The 22,564-nt window shown below is 35.7% G+C and overlaps 1 protein-coding gene across 2 annotated transcripts in view; it reads right to left on the bottom strand.

Annotated features, from left to right (window-relative positions):
• cpne9 (copine family member IX) overlaps positions 1-21,751 on the bottom strand; it is a 71,141-nt gene extending 49,390 nt beyond the window's left edge. Inside the window, exons 1-7 of one of the 2 annotated variants that reach the window (XM_051096906.1) lie at positions 21,159-21,751; positions 12,716-12,756; positions 7,898-7,944; positions 1,375-1,478; positions 1,237-1,276; positions 1,115-1,117; positions 595-671 (exon numbers count right to left, since the gene is read on the bottom strand). In XM_051096906.1, the coding sequence (XP_050952863.1) occupies positions 595-671; positions 1,115-1,117; positions 1,237-1,276; positions 1,375-1,478; positions 7,898-7,944; positions 12,716-12,756; positions 21,159-21,235 (389 nt within the window). In that variant the 5' untranslated portion in view covers positions 21,236-21,751. Of the gene's footprint in view, positions 1-594; positions 672-790; positions 796-1,114; positions 1,118-1,236; positions 1,277-1,374; positions 1,479-7,897; positions 7,945-12,715; positions 12,757-21,158 lie in introns of those variants that run through there. The other variant, XM_051096905.1, reaches the window with a different exon arrangement.
• Positions 21,752-22,564: the final 813 nt, after the last annotated feature.

Below are 22,564 nucleotides of genomic sequence, written 5' to 3'. Positions count from 1 at the left end.
CAAATGCAAGCAAATTCCTCTGAAGGCATCATCCAGACACCCTATTTTGTGCTACTGAAATAGATCATTGATGTGACCCAGATATGCTGGACAGTGGCAGGCTGTATCTTAATGTTAAAATGCCACAGTCGCCAGAGTGCCATCCTCGCTCAACCCCAAGCTTAATTAGTTTCCCTTTTTAACCCCTCGTGCCAAAGCTTTGGGATCTGTGCACAGAACAGCTCTGGACTGATACGGACATAGAAGGTTCGCTATACAGAGAAACCTCAAACAAGCACCTCGGCAGTGGTTAAAAGCATCGATTTTAGAAGCGCCGTCAAAGAGTCGGAGAGCGTAAAAGGATTTCGAACCGCGAGCTGCACGAAAAAGACCAATTTATCAACCCTTTTGTCTTATAATCGTCCTGAGAGCACTTGCTATATAAATGAGCTCGGCTGGGCCATGCGGGCAAGATGAACTTATGTCTGCCGTGTGGTTAAATCTGTGGCCTGAATAGAGACCCCTCAGGATTTGGAGAAGTTTTAAAGAACTGTTTCCATGGTACTGTTTCTTCTTCAACGAAGTATCGAGGGTGGAAAATAATCAAAGACTTACGAAAGCACCCGCTCGAGTCTTGACCCAGAGGACCCAATAATCTCTCCTAGAGTGCAGAAAGTCTGGCCGAGGAAGGACTGTGGGAGACAAAACACTGAAGGTAAATCACAGTTCTGTGGCTTTCCTGCTCCACAGACACAAATCAGCAGTGACAGTCCTGTCTGGAAAATCTCAGAAAGATGGTATGAGGACTCACCTTGGATACTGTATGTCACTGAGTATAAAGACAGGTGAGGCCTGGCTGATGAAACTCTAAGCAATGGAAGGGGTGAATCAATGACATGGAAATGCATACAAAAAAGCGAGCGAAAAAAAAAACAGAAAAACAAGACGAGACTTTGAGAACTACGACAGACTCTTTCATGCAGTTTTAAAGGACGCAGAGGGTCTGGGCTTTGAACATGACTTTTTTTTTTCAAAGAATGAGAACTCAAAAACAAATCACATTCTCTTTGGAACTATTTTTGGTGTGACACAGAAAACAAGCGATGGATAAATTACGCTCATTTACAGCTTGTACCTTCTGTCATCCATGTCCATTGTAGCAGAAAAGACATTAAATCAACAAGAAAGTAAAAGTTGCAGACACTGCATTGTAATTTGTCTATAAGCATGGCATGTGAGACATTAAAGTTTGCTTACGTGTTTTGAGATGTTTGAGCTTCTGGAGTCCACATTGTATCTGCGTCAAATAAGCAGAAGATCGTAGTGAATTGTGAATGTCTAAGATGCACATTTTTTCCTGAAACTAAATGCGGATAAGTGTTGTCATCTACTTACACGTCAAACCGAAGGTTCTGCTTTTCTTCAAAGAAGTAATCCAAGACAAACTTTCTCACAAAGTCCGGGTTGAGAGTGTTGTCAATCACTTCTGTTCGACCAAACTAAACAAAAATGAAAGATGCAGAATTGGAACAAATGTTTTCATGGCAAGATAATAAAAACATAACACATCAAGGTCATTCTCTACAAGCCTTGAAGGTGAAGTAATTTCTTTCTCAGCCTAAATTGGTAGTGAAAGAACATGCTTAACCTTGTCAGAAGGTCAAACCAAATACCTTAAAAAGAAGTCTTAAATCATGGTGTTATTTGAAAACATTTTAAACCATTAATTTTATCTGAGGTTTGCAATATTTCTAAACTTGCTGCCAAACTTTTTTAGGGTGTATAAGCACAGTTAAAACTGAATTAGGTGATTGTTATATTATTAAAAAAAAATAAAAAATTAAATGAAAGTATATATATATATATATATATTTTTTTTTTTTTTATTTTTTTTTTTTTTTAATTAAAATTAAAAAACACTATCATGGCTAAAATGTTGTATGGAAGGCCATTACAGCAACAGAATATATTTATAAAAATATATATATATAATAATAATAATAATCGTTCAAATTGTGAAATATAAACTTAAAATTGGAAGATACAGACTTCCAATTTTGAGAAAAAAGGTCAAAATTGTGAGACAAAAGTAAAAACTACTTTTTATATTTCTAATATTTTTTTCTGAATTCTGGCTTTTTTCAGAATTTCAGAATCTTTCAAATTGTGAGATATAAACTCAAAATTAGGAGACACAGACTTTCAATTTTGAGAACGTCAAAATTGTGGGATAAAAGTCACAATGACCTATTTTATTTTTGTCTATTTAATTTTTATTTTTTTTTTAATTCTGACTTTTTTCAGAATTTCAGAATCTTTTAAATTCCAATTTTGAGAGAAAAAAAGTCAAAACTGTGATATAAAAGATTTTTTCTATTTAATATAGATTTTTCTGAATTCCTGAATTTTAGAATTTTTCAAATTGTGAGATGTAAACTCAAAACTGGGAGATACAGACTTCCCATTTTGAGCAAAGAAAACCTCAAAATTGTGATATAAGTCACAATTGTCAGCTTTTTTCTATTTAAAATATTTTGTTCTTTAATCTGACTTTTTTCCCCCAGAATTTCCAAATCTTTCAAACTGTGAGATATAAACTCAAAATTGGGAGATACAGACTTGCAGTTTTGCGAAAATAATTCAAAATTGTGAGATGAAAGTAACAATTACCTATTTTATTTTTCTAATTAATATTTTTTCTGAATTCTAAATTCTGACTTTCTTTCAGAATTTCAAAATCTTTTAGAATTGTGAGATATAAATTCAAAAATTTTATTGTCTGTTTCTCAAAATGCAATAAATGTCAGAATTGTGTGATATAAACTGTGAGAGAAAAAGTCAAAACTCTCTTTCATTTGATTTTTAATATATTTTAATGAACTTATTATTATTATTATTATTATTTTTGCATTCCGTGGCAGAATCTAGCTCCCATTGAGCTGATTCACTCAACATAACAATGTAGAGTTAATGTATAACAAAACACATTATTTAGACTATTTTCCTTGCCAAAACTTATATACAGTCAAGGAGAAAATATTCTCCAATGAAACATGGCGCTTAAGTTGAACAGAAGAGGAAAGCATAAAAGAAGCTAATATTATTCACTCAGTTGTATATAAAATCTGCACAGAAGGAATTACTGATGTGCCAAAGCATAATAACAGTTGCTATGATCATATTTTCATGATCAGAAGCGAAATCAGCCCTCAGACTTCCCTTCTCTCGGCAGACTCAACAGCAGCCTGAGCTCTGCATGAATGTGGGGCAGGAATAGCAGCTCAGTGTGAGCTCGTACAGCTTCCTGCCAACGTACACATCCCTGAAGCAATCAGACAGTAATTCCCATTGGGCAGGAGTCCTCGGCGGAGCTCACCGACGGCACAGAGTAATGAACTATTGATTCCTAACTCAGATTCAGACCCAAGATCATGTTCTCAACACCCCAGACACATAATCCCACCTATCAACTTAGTATCCACGCTTTCCATTATCTGCTCCTGGAGAAGTTCCCAGAGCTGATGGGTCCTTGACCATTGCTTGCTGCATTATCTGTTTAGGGGAGCTAACTGTTTAGAATGCAGTTGCTATGCGTGCTTTTGGAGGTACTTGTAATGTGAGTGGGCACTTGAGTGTTGATATGCATGCGGAGAAAGCCACTGGTCCAGATACACAGCAGCTATATAAAAGTACAGTGAATATTTCATGATGCCATCTGGAGGGTGAGATATCTCTAGAGAAGTCCAGAGCGCTTGCTGCATTCCTTAGATTTCCAATGGCAAACTACTGTTTTTTTCCAACACTCAATATGAGACTTTTCCAGAGACTGCTGATTCCTCAAATCATATAGCAAAGTGGATATACAATTAGAAGCTAAATTTACAATTCTGCCAAAAGGGTCATCTTCAATTCAATTCGATCCTTCATTTGCCAATTTCTTGTCATATTTACTCATCGGTTGATTGTGTTTACTTGTGCCTTGTTTTTCTCATTTTTCCTGTGTATTTGTTATTGCTTGTCTGTGCATATTGTATAATGTTTTTACCCATGTTCCTTTTGTTTAATACAGTTGCTGCAATCAGATCCACAATGCACTTTCTCTCCCTCTTTGACGATGGACTTTCAACTTTTCAATCTGATTCCCTTCAAGTAAATTTTTTGTTTAGTGAATACAAACTTTTTTTTACTTCAGAACTTTGAATTAATTAATTCAGCATTTGAGTAGAACAACATCTGAATAACACATTTTATGATAATTAATTTTTCTGAAAATCTGAATTACATGCTTAAAATTATTTGGGTTCTAAAATTTCTACTATTCAGAATTAGGTTACCATTGGTAATATTTGAAAAATGTTTTTGAAAGAAGTCTCTTATACTCACCAAGGCTGTCTTTATTTGATCAAAAATACAGTAAAGGGTTCATATTATGAAACAATAGTATTTCAATTTAAAATAACTACTTTCTATTTTAATACATTTTAAAACGTAATTTATTCCTACGACGCAAAGCTGAAATTTCAGCATCATTACTCCAGTCTTCAGTGTCACATGAACCTTCAGAAATCATTCTAATATTCTTATTTGCTGCTCAAGAAACATTTTTTATTATCAATAGCCAAGTTTTCATCCAGGTTTTTGCAATGTTTTGTTATCGACAAAGAGAATATGCGTAAAAAAACTTGTGAAATTTGCTGTCTCCAGCCTGTTTCCATCCAGCTGGCTTTTTATCGATAAAATGGTGTGGGTGATGACGTCATCCATAAAAAAAAATAAATGTTGCATAAGTTTTGGTGTATCACAAAAAAATTGCCCTTCAGGTGTTTCCATACATGATTTCACCTATTGCGCAAATTACATAGACCAGTAGCCTGTTCTTCATCCATTTGAAACAAAACTTTATTATATAGGCTATTATTTAATTTTATAGGCCTACATAAAATTTATTAAGTTTGATGACTTTTTTTGTTGTTGTTGTTCTTTGTTAAGCCTATAGACTATTTGGATATAAAAGAAATAAATAGGCCTAGGCTTATATGCAAAATATACTTGTTTGCTAAATAATTAATAAATTAACAAAACGAAAGGGAAAAAACTGTGCAAGAAGTAGCAGCCTATATGCGGAATAACTCTTGAGAAAGCGGCATCCTGTTTCCTTTATTTTACAAAAGCACAATGTTTTTATTGTAAATGTACACAAATAAAAGAAATATTTAAAATAGTTTTGAATAATGTCTACATATGACTACAAAAGGAGGAGTGTTGTAAGTTGTTTCCACTTTTATAAGGGGGAATAAAAATCAAGTGATCGTCCCGGTGCGACTGGCACGCAGTTTAGCATTATTAACTCAACAACGCAGCCTGTTCATTGTCATAATAAAATACAGTCAGCCAAACATATTGAAAAACCATGCAATTTTCCTTCCTTTAAAATTTTCCTTTAAATTGTAACGGCAGAACAAAACGGAGGACAAAACAAGAATGAATATATAAGCTAACAATCCAAAATTAATTAATGCAACATTTTGTCATTTTTGTACAAAATTAATAAGGTTTAACTTGCAACGTACTGAACGAACATCAAAGATATGTACAGGTGCATCTCAATAAATTAGAATGTCGTGGAGAAGTTCATTTATTTCAGTAATTCAACTTAAATTGTGAAACTTGTGTATTAAATAATTCAATGCACACAGACTGAAGTAGTTTAAGTCTTTGGTTCTTTTAATTGTGATGATTTTGGCTCGCATTTAACAAAAAACCACCAATCTCAACAAATTGGAATGCTTCATAAGACCAATTAAAAAAAACATTTTTAGTAAATTGTTGGCCTTCTGGAAAGTATGTTCATTTACTGTATATGTACTTAATACTTGGTAGGGGCTCCTTTTGCTTTAATTACTGCCTCAATTCGGCGTGGCATGGAGGTGATCAGTCTGTGGCACTGCTGAGGTGGTATGGAAGCCCAGGTTTCTTTGACAGTGGTTATATTCAGCTCATCTACATTTTTTGGTCCATTTCTTGTTTCTCATTTTCCTCTTGACAATACCCCATAGATTCTCTATAGGGTTTAGGTCTGGTGAGTTTGCTGGCCAGTCAAGCACACCAACACCATGGTCATTTTACCAACTTTTGCTGCTTTTGGCAGTGTGGGCAGGTGCCAAATCCTGCTGGAAAATGAAATCAGCATCTTCAAAAAGCTGGTCAGCAGAAGGAAGCATGAAGTGCTCTAAAATTTCTTGGTAAACGGGTGCAGTGACTTTGGTTTTCAAAAAACACAGTGGAACAACACCAGCAGATGACACTGCACCCCAAATCATCACTGACTGTGGAAACTTAACACTGGACTTCAAGCAACTTGGGCTATGAGCTTCTCCACCCTTCCTCCAGACTCTAGGACCTTGGTTTCCAAATGAAATACAAAACTTGCTCTCATCTGAAAAGAGGACTTTGGACCACTGGGCAACAGTCCATTTCTTCTTTTCCTTAGCCCAGGTAAGACGCGTCTGACGTTGTTTGTGGTTCAGGAGTGGCTTAACAAGAGGAATACGACAACTGTAGCCAAATTCCTTGACACGTCTGTCTGTGGTGGCTCTTGATGCCTTGACCCCAGCCTCAGTCCATTCCTTGTGAGGTTCACCCAAATTCTTGAATCGATTTTGCTTGATAAGCCTCTCAAGGCTGCGGTTCTCTCAGTTGGTTGTGCATCTTTTTCTTCCACACTTTTTCCTTCCACACAACTTTCTGCTAACATGCTTGGATACAGCACTCTGTGAACAGCCAGCTTGTTTGGCAATGAATGTTTGTGGCTTACCCTCCTTGTGAAGGGTGTCAATGATTGTCTTCTGGACAACTGTCAGATCAGCAGTCTTCCCCATGATTGTGTAGCCTAGTGAACCAAACTGAGAGACCATTTTGAAGGCTCAGGAAACCTTTGCAGGTGTTTTGAGTTGATTAGCTGATTGGCATGTCACCATATTCTAATTTGTTGAGATGTTGAGTTGAATTGGTGGGTTTTTGTTAAATGTGAGCCAAAATCATCACATTTAAAAGAGCCAAAGACTTAAACTTCTTCAGTCTGTGTGCACTGAATTTATTTAATACACGAGTTTCACAAATTGAGTCGAATTACTGAAATAAATAACTTTCCATCAGCTATATCAGTAAAAATTTTGAAGCGCTAAATATTTTTTTGCAAAAAATCATTGGATGGAAACCTGGCTAATATTAAAAAGCAGTTGTGTAGCTTAACATTTTGTGGATTTTCTGTGGTTTTCTGTTTTTTCAAGATTCTTTAAACAACACAAAGTTCAAAAGAACAGCACTTATTTGAAACAGAAATATTTTATAACAATTTAAATGCCTTTACTGTCACATTTGATCAATTTATTGCCTCCTTTACTGAATAAAAGTGTTTAAAAAAACATTAAAAACTAACAAAGTTCTGAATAATAGTGTATAGCTAGAAATAAAAATCCAATTTAGAAGATGACAATATATTAATATTGAATGTTTTATTCATGTTTGTAATTAAAAGCTTCTGCAAGTTTATGGATACTGTTTCTAAAAGAAACAGTCTCATGAGATTTATCTGGAAGGAAATAGAACGCACATCATAAAAGAAAAATAAAAACAACACATCCACACAAGAGCAGGAGGAGGATGGAGGAGAAAATCAACTGATAGACACGACAATCTGATAATAAGCAGAATTGGAGGGAAAAAAAAAACTTCATGGTGGATCTAAAAGTACAACAATGGATCACATCAATATAACTGCAAATTGTGTCCTGATTGCAGCTCCGGTAGTTGTGGCAAATGAACCGTGTTAATTGATAATACTGTTTTTCAAAAGGCTAAAAACGAACATGCTGAGCACTATATGTTTTGCTATATATACCATAAAAAGCGTACTAACCTCTCTCCACTCCTTAGTACCAATTCCTTGAACATACAACACAACCACTGTGAAGAGAAAATGGAAAAATAATGGTCAAACAGAGAGAAACAATCAATAAATTGATAAAAACACTTGCAACATGTGCGCAGTGAGTTTCCTTAAATGAAGCTAATGGAGATGCTTCTGAGAGCTTCATCTTACCATCTAAATTAGAAAATGGGTTGGAGAAGTGCCTACTTCACGGGATGTGATCGGGATGGAGTATTAGTCTAAACTACAGGCCTGTTAAGTCTAAGTGTGGAGCAGCAGGTGTGAGAATCTAACTCATCAATTACTCCACTTAATCATTCAAGAGGAGTCCAAACAGGAAATGCCCTGACCAACAAATGGACTGCAGCTCTATGGGTGGTCGCTTGAGATGTTGTCAGAAATGTCTCCGCCAAGCAAGCTCTTGGCGAAAATACAAAAAATCGAGTATAAAGAATTTGGAATTAAACATTCATTCTACAATCTGCTCACAGGCCTCATGCTATCACCAGAAGATTTGTGGAAAAGCAATCAGTTGTGAATCACACTGAGAAAATTGTAACGGGGTTCATTCATAGAAAAACTTGTGTCTGAATAAATTTTATTAATTCATTCATTTGAAAAGGATCCTTCTCAAGATTTATATATATTTATTTTTTAATACACTACCAGTCAAAAGTTTCTGAAGATTTTTAATGAAGATTTTTTAAAGAGTCTCTTCTGCTCACCCAACCTGCATTTATTTTAATCCGAAGCACAGCAAAAACTGTAAAAATGTTCAAATATTTTTAATATTTAAAATATCTGTTTACTATTTGAATATATTTTAAAATGTAATTTAGTTATGTGATTTCAAAGCTGAATTTTTAGCATCATTACTTATTTCATCATTACTACATTTATTATTATTATTATGTTGAAAACAGCTGAGAAGATTTTTTTCAGGTTTCTGACATTTGAAAAGACATTTAAAAAATCGTACTGTTCAAAAACTTTTGACTGGTAGTGTATATATAGAAGTAACATTTTCAAAAAAAATAGATAAATCTTGAAACATATATGATTAAAAATAACTATCATAGAACTGAACTGAAAATATAAATTAAATACTGATAAAGACAGTAAGAAAAAAAAATAGCCTGTGTGTCAAATAATGTCAAAAAATGACGTCAGAAATATTAAACTTTTATTTTTATGACTAAAATGCAAGGACATAAATAAATTCTGCATACATTTTTTTAAACACTTCACATGGTAAAAAGTGAAAGCTTTATGTTAAAGTTATATGTAATCTATATTTTAGATTATTATATATAGTTTTTTTTAATATATATGATTTTTAAAATACTATGAATGAGGATATGCAAATTGACTGATATTCTAATTCTAAAAAAAAAATAAAAAATAAACATTTATGTATTTTGCTTTGCACAGTAAGTTGGGTCATATAACATAAATAAGTATCCTACATGTAAATAAGTATCATGTTAATTATGTCAGTTAACACTCAACTGACACAAATGCTTTTCCCCCCCTGAGAATGGCCTAGAAATTTAGTCATAACTAGCAAAACCAAATCACTCCGAAATAGCATTTCTTGTTTTTCAAGATGCAAATGTTACTCGAAGCAAGGCATTACGCATGCATAATCTCTCTGTTGCACCGAACAAGATGACTCTGACCACATTCATTATTTTCAACTCCTCGAAAAATCTGCAGCAACTACACCGGGCCGGCTAATGTTTAACGATTTCACATAAATTACATGGAACAATCATCAGAGCACAAAAAGGCATTTCAGGAAGAGCAGAGACACCTATTCAGGTATGACCTTTGCCAGATCAAGCGAGGAACTGATTTAGAATAAATCGCAGTGCAAATTATGGCAACTCAGATGTCAGTCAAGCGTTTGATTGCTGTGAGCATTAGGGTGAAGGATTAATAAATGTTATAATTTTGGCTTCTCTGACTAAGGCAGTTTTAAAAAGGCAAGTTTTTTTTTTTAACTAGGAGATTACTTTGGAAGGAAAGTAGTCCCTTTGATACTACTAGAAAAAGCAGTAGGAAAAAAAGACATGTCCTGAGGGTACAACACTTTCAGCAATAGCTTCACATACCAAATAGCCATGAATAACTCATCTGAAACCATCCCACTTGTTTTCAAGGCAACAGCAAAATAATTCATGTGAAAAGCATTCATGGCTATTGACATCATTTGGGAAGGGAAAATGCTTTGTGTTTTTGCTCAGTGGTTGACCCTCAGAGGGAAAAATAAAAAAAACTTTGAATAATGCAGTATTAAAATAAGACCACATTTATATTATCATGCAAGACGACCACTTTATTACCCATAAGAATAGTAAATACAACTCAGTCAGAATTATTATATGCTCATTAGTCCATCAAGAATATCTAAATGAATATGTAAATGCCAGTTATATTAAAGCTTATGCATGCAAGTGTTTGAGACAGACAAATTTAATAAAACACAATGTATTCTGCCTATCATTCTAAAAATAGTTATAAAACAATAAACAAACCATACGTGACATTGACAATGTTGACATGACCTCATCACATTTCATTTTTGGCTCAGCTAAAAATGTTATCTAATAAAAAAATAAATACAAAATTAAAAGTCATTTTAAATTAGGGCTGTCAGTTTAACACTTCCCCAGACCTGTACATCATCTTATATTTCATACAGTTGACTGTTAACAAATATGATGCAGGACAACAACTCCATAAATGCAGTTATGCCCTAAAATTTAAGATATTGGTGCAAAAAAATGTCCCTGCATGTGTTTTGTCTCGTATTTATATATATCACATATCACACAATATCACACGGGCAGCAACGGCAATATGACACGAGTGCTGATTTTGTCCCGATCTATCACGAGCTTACATGTAATTTTATACAACAGTTCTGTAAATAAGAAGTTGATATTGTGTTATATTTTAAACAATATATTATGTGTTTTTGCTCAATTTTGCAGAGAACATACTACCTTTGAAGCCATAGCAGAATTGTTGCACGTCTTCGAGCTAGGGATGGGAGATATCTTATCGTTTGCGATATATCGGTAAAAATTAGAATTAAAAACGATAACAATTATCTTCCCGCGATAATAACGATAAAGTTTAGTTGTTGACATTTCTGGGTGCAACAGTGCGGAGTGACATGCTGAAGGCAGACGTGAAACTAGTATCTCGTTAAATGAGGAGCTCCAATCTGGAACTGGTTTGGTCAAAACGGTTGCGACAAAATCGGCCTGAGCCTTGAATAAAGTTAAATGTACTATTAGCACATGCGATGCAGTTTTGCATGTATATGAGCCTGTTTACAAACCTATTGTCCAACAAAGATATCACTTATTGACATACTTTTGAATAACTTCATAACATAGTCGAGTGTTTGAAATACCTTTTTGTGACCAGGCGTGGTTTCATATCTGAAATCATACTATTTTATAGTATTATAAAGGCTATGTCGATTGCATTATAAATATAATTTACCTTATAAAAATACCCTATATTGTTTAAAGACAAACTATATATTGTAGCAAACGTATGTTTATTGTCTTAAAGTTTCCTCAGGTAATATTCCTCTACCTGCATTTTATTTAGCTACAGCGATATTAGAGATTCCTGGAGCGTCGTCAGTACTATTACTTCTGCTATAAAGTATATGTGGAGTTTCAGCGCAAGGGCGCCCCCCAGCTTCTGAGTAGGAATCAGAAAGAGCTTTTTTGCCAAGTGTGTTGCACACACAAGGAATTCGTCTTGGTGTTAGGAGCTTCCACTACAGAAATGTAAATAATTTAATTCACATTCTAGTGAATAAAACAGTCATTACATTACGTGTGTACTCAGTAATGCTCACAACACCCTATTTTGGGTAAAAAATTTAGGAAAGGCACTACTTTTTCTAAAGAAACAGGATTCCATGAATTATCGTCATTGATATCGTTATCACAATAAATACCAAAACTTATCATAATAAATTTTTAAGCCCATATCGCCCAGCCCTACTTCGAGTAACACTGCGGTGTTTAGTTTCTGAATGAATTTTTGCATTTTGAACAAAACGTATAAACCAATGATTCAAAGGCCCATTCATAAAGAGAGCCATTTACTTAATTCCTGAATGAATCAGCAGTTTGAACGAATCGAATGAGCGAATGACTCATAAAGACATTTACCGCTACTTGCTAGCAGATTTAGTTTCTTACTTAAGAGTATCATTTCTAAAAATATTTTAAAAATTCTTTAAATTATATATAAAATTATATATATATAATTATAAAATTATCTTCTTTTATGCCTAAATGTTTATGTGTAATAAATTTTATGTTGAATCAAATAAAATATTTCTTTCTAAAGCTACAATTTGTAATGTCTACTTGATACTTTCTCATTTAACACAAAAATAGCTATAAATTATCTTTTGTAGGTATTTTCACAGTCATATTTATTATATATCAACACATCACATCAATTAATTAGAGTAAAAATTTTAATCAACTGACAGCCCTATTTTAAATATTAAATCCAATTGTGTGCAAATTCCTATTTAATGATAGGTTAAAGAAGCAAAAAAGAAAAAAAACAACACTGTCTATATATACAGTATGTGTTTTGGCAAAAATAATAAGTTATCTAGGTATTCCATGCATGCAGAAAATCTGCATGCAGTGCATATGCATAAATAGTAGAAGTATTATGATAATGTACAATTCAAAACTATCCGTAGACTACTTGTGTCAAGCCTCACAGCAAGAAGCAATCACCAAGATCAGGACTTACCTGGTGCTGACCTTGAGAATGTATCAACATCCAGCAAACTCCTGCAGAAACAGAAAAACAGAGATGCTCAAACAAACACAGACCGAACAAAATAATTGCTGCCAATAATAAACCAACAATACCCATCTAGAGGAGATTGTTTTATTGTGCTTAGAACAAATGGATGCACAGAAACAAAAGCAGCTTCTATGTTTGTCCTATGTGAACAAAGAGACTCATTGATGCTCTCAGGTCAGAGCAGGCTCGAGTTTTCTCCTGCCAAACATCAATAATGAAGGTCATGAGCATTTCAAGTACACATGAAATTAAAACTGACCTTATTTACTGTATTATGCATATTAAGAATGCAATTGCCTTGTGTTCTTTTAGTGGAAAACATGTATTTTAACTGACTTGATAAAGTAGTTCACTCTGAAAAGAAATGAATCATAAATAAATAAACAATTCAGAAATTTATCAACATATATAATTAACTTTACTGGGACGTCTTGTCAGCGTATGTCTTACCCTGTTTACTTTTTAATTAATATGTTATGTTCCTGGTCTTACCACGCGTGATTCATTAGACGTGCCATTTTAAAGAAAAATGAATTTGTCTTTAGAATCTTTTTATCAGAATGTAATAATTTGGTGTTTTTCAACATGACTTTCCTTTATAGATAAATGCTTACTTTTCAACCACTCGACTGGCACAGCCAGCTTACACAATCCTATCAATTCCCACTTGATAAAATCAACTCTCATCCTACATTTTTCTCATTTCATATCTTGTTTCAATTCAAAACGCATCACGCTACAGAAGTTAAATGGGTTGTGAACAGCATTTCAAATTGACCTCCACTCTGTCAACAGAAATATATTTTAACAAAGACTGCCGATAAAAAGTAATGTTTCATAACTGCTCCGACGGCAATGGCATCTATTTAACGTTTGAGTTTACATCCATCAGTCTGTTATTGGTCTCTGACGGTGCATTTAAATTTAAAGGCCAGACTCCGTTAAAATGGACATGATGGATGGCCAGTAACAGGAACCCATAGATATTCTCTCACAGGAGAATTGTGTTTGTGGAATAAATAGATAGAGGAATAGAAGAAAGGCTAGGGAAGTACAGCAGAGAGCACATTAATCCATCCGACTGAGCAGAGAATCGATTCCATCTCTAGTCCGCAGGATGCGGCTCTGAGCAACAGGAGGTATTGCCTGACATCTGGTGTGACGCCAGCTGTGACGTTTTAAGCCCAAATAAACGGGTCCTGAAGCTCTGGCATATCAACAGGGAGCGCTTTCACGTGCACCGTACTGAGGGGCATCCCTCGACATACCGTGTGGCTTCGGTCGCTGGGTTTTAGGTGACGACCTTGATCACCGGAATAATGCACAGCAAACTTCTTACTTATGCATTCGCCTCCATTACTCTTGGGCATATTCATCATGTTAGTCAAACATTTGAATTTTGTTACTGGATGTAATCAAATCACCCAGCCAGCAAGCAACCTCCAAATTAGGTTATGAAGATCAGTTGATATATAATTCAAACTTTGACGCACTCAAAAAGAGCCAAGTAGACCTACATATCTGTAGCCTGCTGTCTTCGGTTTAAACAAGACACCATGAAATCTTCACTCAAAGGAAAACAGACTGACAGTACAGTACAACAATTTCCTTTCTGATGCTGCCAGGCTTGAGTCATACATTCAAAAAAAATCTACAGAGAAAATGTTTTTCTTTGCTTCTCCAAATATGATAGGAAAGATAGGAATTTACAAGCACACGCAACAGATCCTTTAAGATCTCCAGGTCTTCAACACATTACCTCGTTCTGGTTTCCCTCCAGACTCTCCCTTATCGAGTGACACAACGGCATCTGCTGCAATCTGTGTTGACAGTGACAAACAACCTTGATGAATTGGCTTCCCCTGTGAACAGCTTCCACAATTTGCCGGCATAATGCAGTGACAGAAAGACACTCTTTCACTAACTTGTTGCCTTGCAAAGTGGAAACACTTTTGAATGCTCGTACGCGACTTCATAATAGATTAAAGTTTTCCTGTGGAGTTCTGAATACGGTAAACTACTCAAAGTCATCAAAACTGTAATTGCTGGTTGCTTTCAATGCTAATTCCAATAGAAAATCACCGTCAGTATGGAAAACACTAATTAAATATGGCTAAAAGTATGTGGACACCAATTATAAAGAGCTAACGCTAAAATTCACAGGGCCCAGGACATAATTTTAATGAGTGGGCTGCCGCTCACCAAGGTCCTGTGAGTAGGCTACACCACTGAGGACCTTGGTAGGCAACAAACTCCTGCAACAAAGTTTGTAGCACAGAATTCTCTAGAATGTCACTGCATGGTCTAAAATTACAACTCAGGCAACCCAGCTTAATTCTGCAAGTCTTTAAGCTCTTTCACTGTGACTCATGATTTGTGGGACACTTCACATCACAGTGCTGCACCAGGTGAGCTATCGAGCAAGTTTACTACATCAGAAAAGCTATACATATGGAACGGCTTATGTGACGCATACATTAAAATGTATTAGTTTACAAATCAAGCACTATGGTGAAAGTATTTTGAGATAATAACCTAGGCCCAGTTTTACTAACAGCTTGCGCCAGCGCAAACCACCTTTTGGCGTTAAAATAGTATTGTCAGGATTTACTAAAGATGCGCAGTGACGAATTAACGCTGAAAAGGCATTGACACAGTTATGTTTGCACCTGACCTTACTGATTATGCATTTGTAGGAGTTTCCCTTTTAGATGCAAAATTTATGGGAGGACAGTATTCAAATGAATCACGCAACGCATTTTACTAACGTTTATTTTTTAAGCCATTATTTAACACCCAAAACAGCATGTCTTAAAACTATTTTGCACTTGAAATGGCTGCAATTATTGTTGCTAGGAGGAGGCACTGCAGAGACAAGAGAGCGCATGGTAGATGAGAGAGGATTTTTTCCACATCCGTATGAATTTATTTGGAATGCCAGAAGAACACATCATCCGAACATATCGTTTTCCAAGCCAAGTTTTTTAATTTGCTTCAGGAAATAAAAGACAATTTGGAACCCCCAGTTAGGAGTCTCGCAATACCAGGTCTATCAAAACTTGCAGCCCTTCATTTTTGGCCTCTGGTTCTTTTCAAAGTGCTGTGGCTTCATTTCTTTATTTGCAGCTACGATAATTTGTGCTGCGCTTCGTATACTGCGTTGGTTGATATGTAAATGAGATGCTGCGTCTGTGTTCTTTAATTTGCGCATTGTTAGTAAATCACCATCAGAAATTTCAACGTCCATCTGCGCTGTTTTGGATTTGCGCTTTCACGCTAATTCGCCCTAATTTGTTAAGTAAACATGTGAAAGTCTTTATTAATTGATAATCTGCCACGTAATCAAAATTTCATAATAATAATCACACAAAGGCCCTATGAGTAGGTTACACCATTGAGACCCTTGGTGGGCAACGAACTGTTGCAACAAAGTTAGAATCAAAGAATTCTCTAGAATGTCATTGTATGGTCTAAAATTACAACCTAGGCTCATTGGAAAAGCGTGTCTGTGGCAACATTTTAACAAAATTATAGCACACTGCTTCTTGCTGTTTAAATGTTGAGTGAGTGGCACCATTCACTGAACGGTTTTACCCGAAACAGATAAACGTGAATCTAGGAATGTTTTATTACATTGGTTGTACATATCGCAGCAGCTCAAATGTCCAATGAGTGGTGTTAAAAGGTTAACCGTGTTTGAAAATAATGTACCACCGACACTAAATCTAACGATAGGATTAACAAAAGCAAACGTAAGGTAAAAACACATTGGCTTAGACAACCGTAACGATTAGCTTGATTCTACAAGTCTTTGAGCTCTTTTGTTGTGACTCATGTTTCATGGGACACTCCACATCGCAAGTGCAATGCTGTACCAGGTGAGCTATCAAGTTTACCACATTAGAAAATCCAAACATATGGAGCTGGTTATGTGATGCATACATCAAAATGTATTAGTTTTGGTGGTTGACAAACTGTTGCAACAAAGTTAGAATCACAGAATTCTCCAGAATGTCATTGCAGGATGTAAAATTACAACCCAGGCTCATTGGAAAAGCCTGCGGCAACATTTTAGCAAAAAAATGTGCAGTAATATCACTGCTTCACATCACAAAAGGTGCAAAACAGTTTTGCAAAATGTGCACGAAGCTTTTCCAATGAGCCTGGGTTGTAATTTTTGACCATGCAATGACATTTTGTGATTCAGTGAAAGCCGCACTTTACTGAACGGTGTTTTATTACATTGGTTGTTGTACGTATTCCAGCAGCTCAAATGTTCAGTGAGTGGTGTTAAATGGTTAATTACGTTTAAAAATAATGTACCTCCAATGCTAAATCTAAGGATAGTTTTAAAAGCAAACATAAGGTAAAAACACATTGGTTTGAGCAGTCATGACATTTTAGCTTAAAGGGGTCATCGGATGCAGTCGGAAGTTTTACATGTTGTTTGAACATTAATGTGTGTTGGCAGTGTATGTACACATCTACCCTATAACGATAAAAATCCATGCAGTGGTTTTTAATTAATGGTAAAAATAATATCCCCTTTTTCAAATCGAGCCATTCTCAGATACCTGTTAGTGTGGCATCACACCAACAGAGGCCACTTCCACGACAGTTGATTGACATGAGCATCTTACCTCAGACCCGTTCGAAATCAGCTGTAACAGTCCGACCTCCATTGTGTCTATCCCGGAGCAGGGATTGAGGTTTTGTGTTGCTGGGTGTAATAACGAACAAAGTGTTTGTCATTTACTCCCGACATCCGAGCCACTGAAGATGCAGTGGATTATGTTTGTTTGTGAAGAGAATGCACCTCCCGAAGTGAGTATAAGGGTCTTTTATGAATCTTTGCGATCGCCTTTCCTAATAACCTGTTAGTTAGCAAATTTAACAGCTAAACACGGCTAAATGAGGCTAAAGTAAACAGGCTCGTCACTCCACAGAGAGAAGAGAGGGGCAGGGCGAGCAGAGCTCATTAACATTTAAAGTAACCTCGACCAGAACAGGATGATTTTTGCAGAGCTGATTTTGGCAAGGTAAAAAAAGTGTTTAAAGGTGTAAAAAAGAGAATTTTTAACCGAAGTATATTATAGACTTTTCGTTAAGATCCTAAAGAATCATATCAACTTGTGGAAAATGGGCATCCAATGACCCCTTTAATTCTACAAGTCTTTGAGCTCTATTGTAACTCATGTTTCACAGGTCACTCCACATTGCAAGTGCAATGCAAGTTGGCCACATTAGAAAATCTAAACATGTGGAGCTGGTTATGTGATGCATCACATGCAACACCATGGTAAAAGTATTTTGAGAAAATAACATAGTATTGCACAGGAAAATGTGTGAAAGTAAGTCTTTATTAATTGATAATCTGCCCCGTAATCATAATTTCATAATCACAGTCACACCGAGGTCCTATGAGTAGGCTACACTATTGAGACCCTTGGTGGTCAACAAACTGTTGCAACAAAGTTAGAATCACAAAATTCTCTAGAATGTCATTGCATGATGTAAAATTACAATCCAGGCTCATTGGAAAAGCCTGCGGCAACATTTTAGCAAAATGATAGTACTGCTTCCTGTACATTTTGCAAAAAAAAAATTTTTGTAAAAAAACACACACGAAGCAGTGCAATATCACTGCTTCACATCAAAAAAATGTGCAAAAAAGCAGTGTACTATCATTTTGCTAAAATGTTGCCACAGGCACGCTTTTTCAATGAGCCTGGGTTGTAATTTTAGACCATGCAATGACATTCTAGAGAATTTTGTGATTTAGTGAATGAACAGTTTTATCCGAGACAGATGAACATGAATCTAGGAATGTTTTATTACATTGGTTGTTGTACGTATTGCAGCAGCTCAAATATAAATAATATATATATATATATATATATATATATATACACACACACACACACACACACACACGTTTGTTTTTGTGAACTGTGGGGACTTTCCATAGACTTCTATAGATTTTATACTGACCAAACGATACTGTCTATCCCCTAACCCAACCCTAACCCTAAACCTAGCCTCACAGAAAACATGTTTGCATAGTTACACTTTCAGATAAACCGCAGGCTGGTCCCCACAATGTCAAAAATTTCAGGTTTTACTATCCTTTACTATCCACAATGTAGCAAAAACAAGTACACACACACTTACACACTTTTTTCACCTTTTTTTTTTTTACCTAGTTACCTAAAAATTTGGTCATCAATTACTCATCCTCATTTAATTACAAACCTATATGGCTTTCTTTTTTTTTTAGTAGAACACAACAAATGATACACAAAAATGTGTTAATTGTTTACACTATCACTTCTGACCAAAATACGAGCCCATAATCAATAATAACACTTTCTCCACGCAAAAGGCAGGAAAAGGAATATCTCCTGTTATCCTCTCACATCAAAATCCACCAACATATTTGTTTAGAACAGTTTTGGCTTGTAAACAGTGCTTGATCTGTGCATACTTCTCTTTTAATTCAGACGAGACAAGTTTATCACTGAAGAAAGCAATATTATGGACAGCAGGAAGCTGTCTTTTAGCAGGAAGCAATGGTTTGAAGTTAAAAACATCCTGATGAATTTGTTTCTTGCAAACATGCAGCTTATTGCTTTACAAGATGTTAATTAATAGAGCGGAGTTGAATGGATTGCTTGGAGATTATTGAGATGTTTTTATCAGCTGTTTTGGATTCATTTCAAAAGCACCCATTCACTGCAGAGAATCTACTGGTGAGCAAGTGATGTTATGCTCATGTACTTTCATAATCATACTCTTTCAACCACATAGTGTATTAAGTTCAAACTCAATCCATTTGTACCCTGTCCTGCTACACTTTTTTCACTGCTGAGATGTCATGCCACAAGACACCGCCTCAAAGTGAAGCAAAAACCCATTGGGCATCTAGAAGCAGAGAGCATTTCGTTGCTGTATTTCATTTTTCATAAATCCTGATCTGTTGCATTCATATCCCAGCAGGCTACTATGAAATATGTACCATGAGGTACCACTTGCTCCATTTTCTTGCCCCCGTCTTCCACCTCAGCCAAATTACTGCTGAAGGCTCAGCAGGCAGAGCCTGGCGGCCGCAGATGTGTCTCATGTATAAAGAGACCTCCCTTGGATATCTGGGCAAGCAGTGTCTGAAGTGAAGGCTTTATGCAAACACACAGACAGCATCAGCAGTCAACACATTCATTATTCAGGAAAGAGTCTGTGCTGTTGTTTGTTGCCAGTGGTGTCTGTCCAACAAGGAGAGAACGGTCCAGAGGGACACAGTCAGGGAAGAGGTCAGCCAGGCATTAAAAAAGGTCGCCCTTTTATAAACACAGATTAAACTGTGTTTTGGATTATATAAGTGTTTGTTTAATTTACATTTTAAGAAAAGCAACAATAACAAAATGCAAAATACTCAAAACATAGGTAAACAATCATTTCCTCAGGCAGCAAAAACTTGACATGCAGCTTAAGACAATTATGAGCTATTTTAAGCATGAAAGTAAAGCACAAATAAACAACAAAAACAAAATATGACTCAAAAAGCAACATATGATAACTCCACAAATCACATATGACCAAGAAAGGGGTCGAACGCACCTACAATGCCCAAAAATCCTGTCTGCGTAGTGAACTCGTTCAATTTTAAGACACAGTCCGTAAGTCATGAATGTAAATAGACAAACTCGGACAAACAGTTTCACCTAAAACCCTTACAAAAAAGCATGTGGTAATACTATGGTACAGTAATGCTGTCATATATGTATATAAAACCAAACATTCACAAACACTCAGTATTGACCTAATGTAAAAGTTAATGATATATAAAATGAATGATAAATATATATTCTAAATATTTTGGAGACTTGTCCCTTTCACCAGTTATGTAAAAACTAGAAAGAAGTAACATTGTACTATCACGTTTTTTGACATGTACCATGGTATTACCAACACTGACTGTACCACAGTATTGCCACAGATCTGTTAGTAATGGCTTGGCTGTTGCTGCCCTATATACCATGGGGCTGAATGATTACCATATTCATGTACCATGGTATTTATACGGAACTCGAATTCCCCTCAAGGAAGAGTGATGCGTGTTTCACAGATACATACCCAACATTTTTCCAATAGTTAATGTTTTTGCTGAACTCCTCAGTCGCCTGTTTGTTTATTTTTAAGACGCTTGTTTAACGGCATCTTTTAAACGACCAAATTCAAATGTATTTTAATAACGGTAGTTAATATTTTTCCAAGGAGCAAACATTATACACAGCGAAAGCCGTGAGAGAAAAGACACAAAGCTTTAAACAGGTACCGAATTACGAATATTAACGTTACTGATACTATAATAAGCGATATTCGCTCTTACCTGCATGAGACGGTGATCTCTATTTTGGTGGCAGGTACGCTGCTATTTAACGGATCAAACTCCCCGATCGATGCCATTGCAGCTCCTCGGGAGTTTGAGATAAGTCTTCAAATGACTCCAAAATCTGGGTCTCACTCGTCTCGGGCGTCACACGTGCAATATAACCCACCAAACTGGCGCAGAAATGTGGCTTTCCTTACAGAGCGAACATCATCGGTCCGTTGGAGTCAGACCCCCTCGCGCACCTGAGGAAAGAGTGATGCGCGCGTTTGATCGGCAGGTAGGGGAGAGTCTGACTGGACCTCCTCTCGCCCTCCCTCAGCGCGGACACTCCGACTCCGCTTTGAAAACTTAAATTGAAAACATCAATTTTTAATATTACAGAAGCCATCCAATATTTATGAGATGTGGTGTCAGATATGGATCTGAAACCTTTGGGGACGTTTAATCTATTGATGTGGGGAAACGATTTTCAAATATCCAGTTTTCCAAACGCCCACGGCTTTTAAAATCCGCTTGAGCTGTGGTAAACGTCGATGTTGCGCAGTATAAATAGCAAAAAATACTCAAGTACTCCTCAGCACCACATGTCAATACACGAGTTATGAATCTGCTGATAAATCGGAAGCACTGTGGCTGTGTCTCAAAATCTAGTGAGCTGTCGGTGTTTGGCTGTCAAATGTTCGATTTAAACGTCTAAGGGCATCAGTAACGTACAAAAATGTTGTCTAAACTAACAAAAACGCACCAAATATTCTTTAATTAAAGTACCATGATGCCAAAACGTTAATCATTCACAACACAAAAGCCATATTTTAGATTACCAAATTAGTTAATATTGTTTTGCTGGTAAATCAGAATAGGGTTTTGAGTCAAAATCTAGTGAGCTGCCAACATAAATCACAAAAAATGTTCGAAAGGTGTAAGCACATATGATGTTCCACAATGCTGTCTAAATGAACAAAAAAGCACCTAATATTCTTTAATAAAAGCACCATAATGCCATGGTACATGAAAACAATTCACTATACAAAAGCACAATTGTATTTTACAGTCATAAATTAGTATTGTTTTCTCAGTTAATCAGAATTTGGTTTTGTCAAAATCTAGCGAGCTGCCAACATAAATAGCATTTTTGGCCATGAAATGTAAGATTTAAACATCTAAGCGCATCTATGATGTTCAAAAGTGCTGTCTAAATGAACAAAAAAAGCACCAAATATTCTTTCATTTAAGTACCATAATGCCATGGTACACGAAAACGATAATCATTCACTATACAAAAGCACAACTGTATTTTACAATCATAAATTAGTATTGTTTTCTCAGTCAGTCAGAATTTGGTTGTGTCAAAATCTAGTGAGCTGCCAACATAAATAGCATTTTTGGCTATGAAATGTAAGATT

This window comes from Labeo rohita, chromosome 23, assembly GCF_022985175.1.
Source record: "Labeo rohita strain BAU-BD-2019 chromosome 23, IGBB_LRoh.1.0, whole genome shotgun sequence".
NCBI lineage: Eukaryota > Metazoa > Chordata > Actinopteri > Cypriniformes > Cyprinidae > Labeo > Labeo rohita.
The sequence above is the reverse complement of the archived record's forward strand: the minus strand, read 5'-3'. Positions and strand labels throughout refer to the sequence as shown.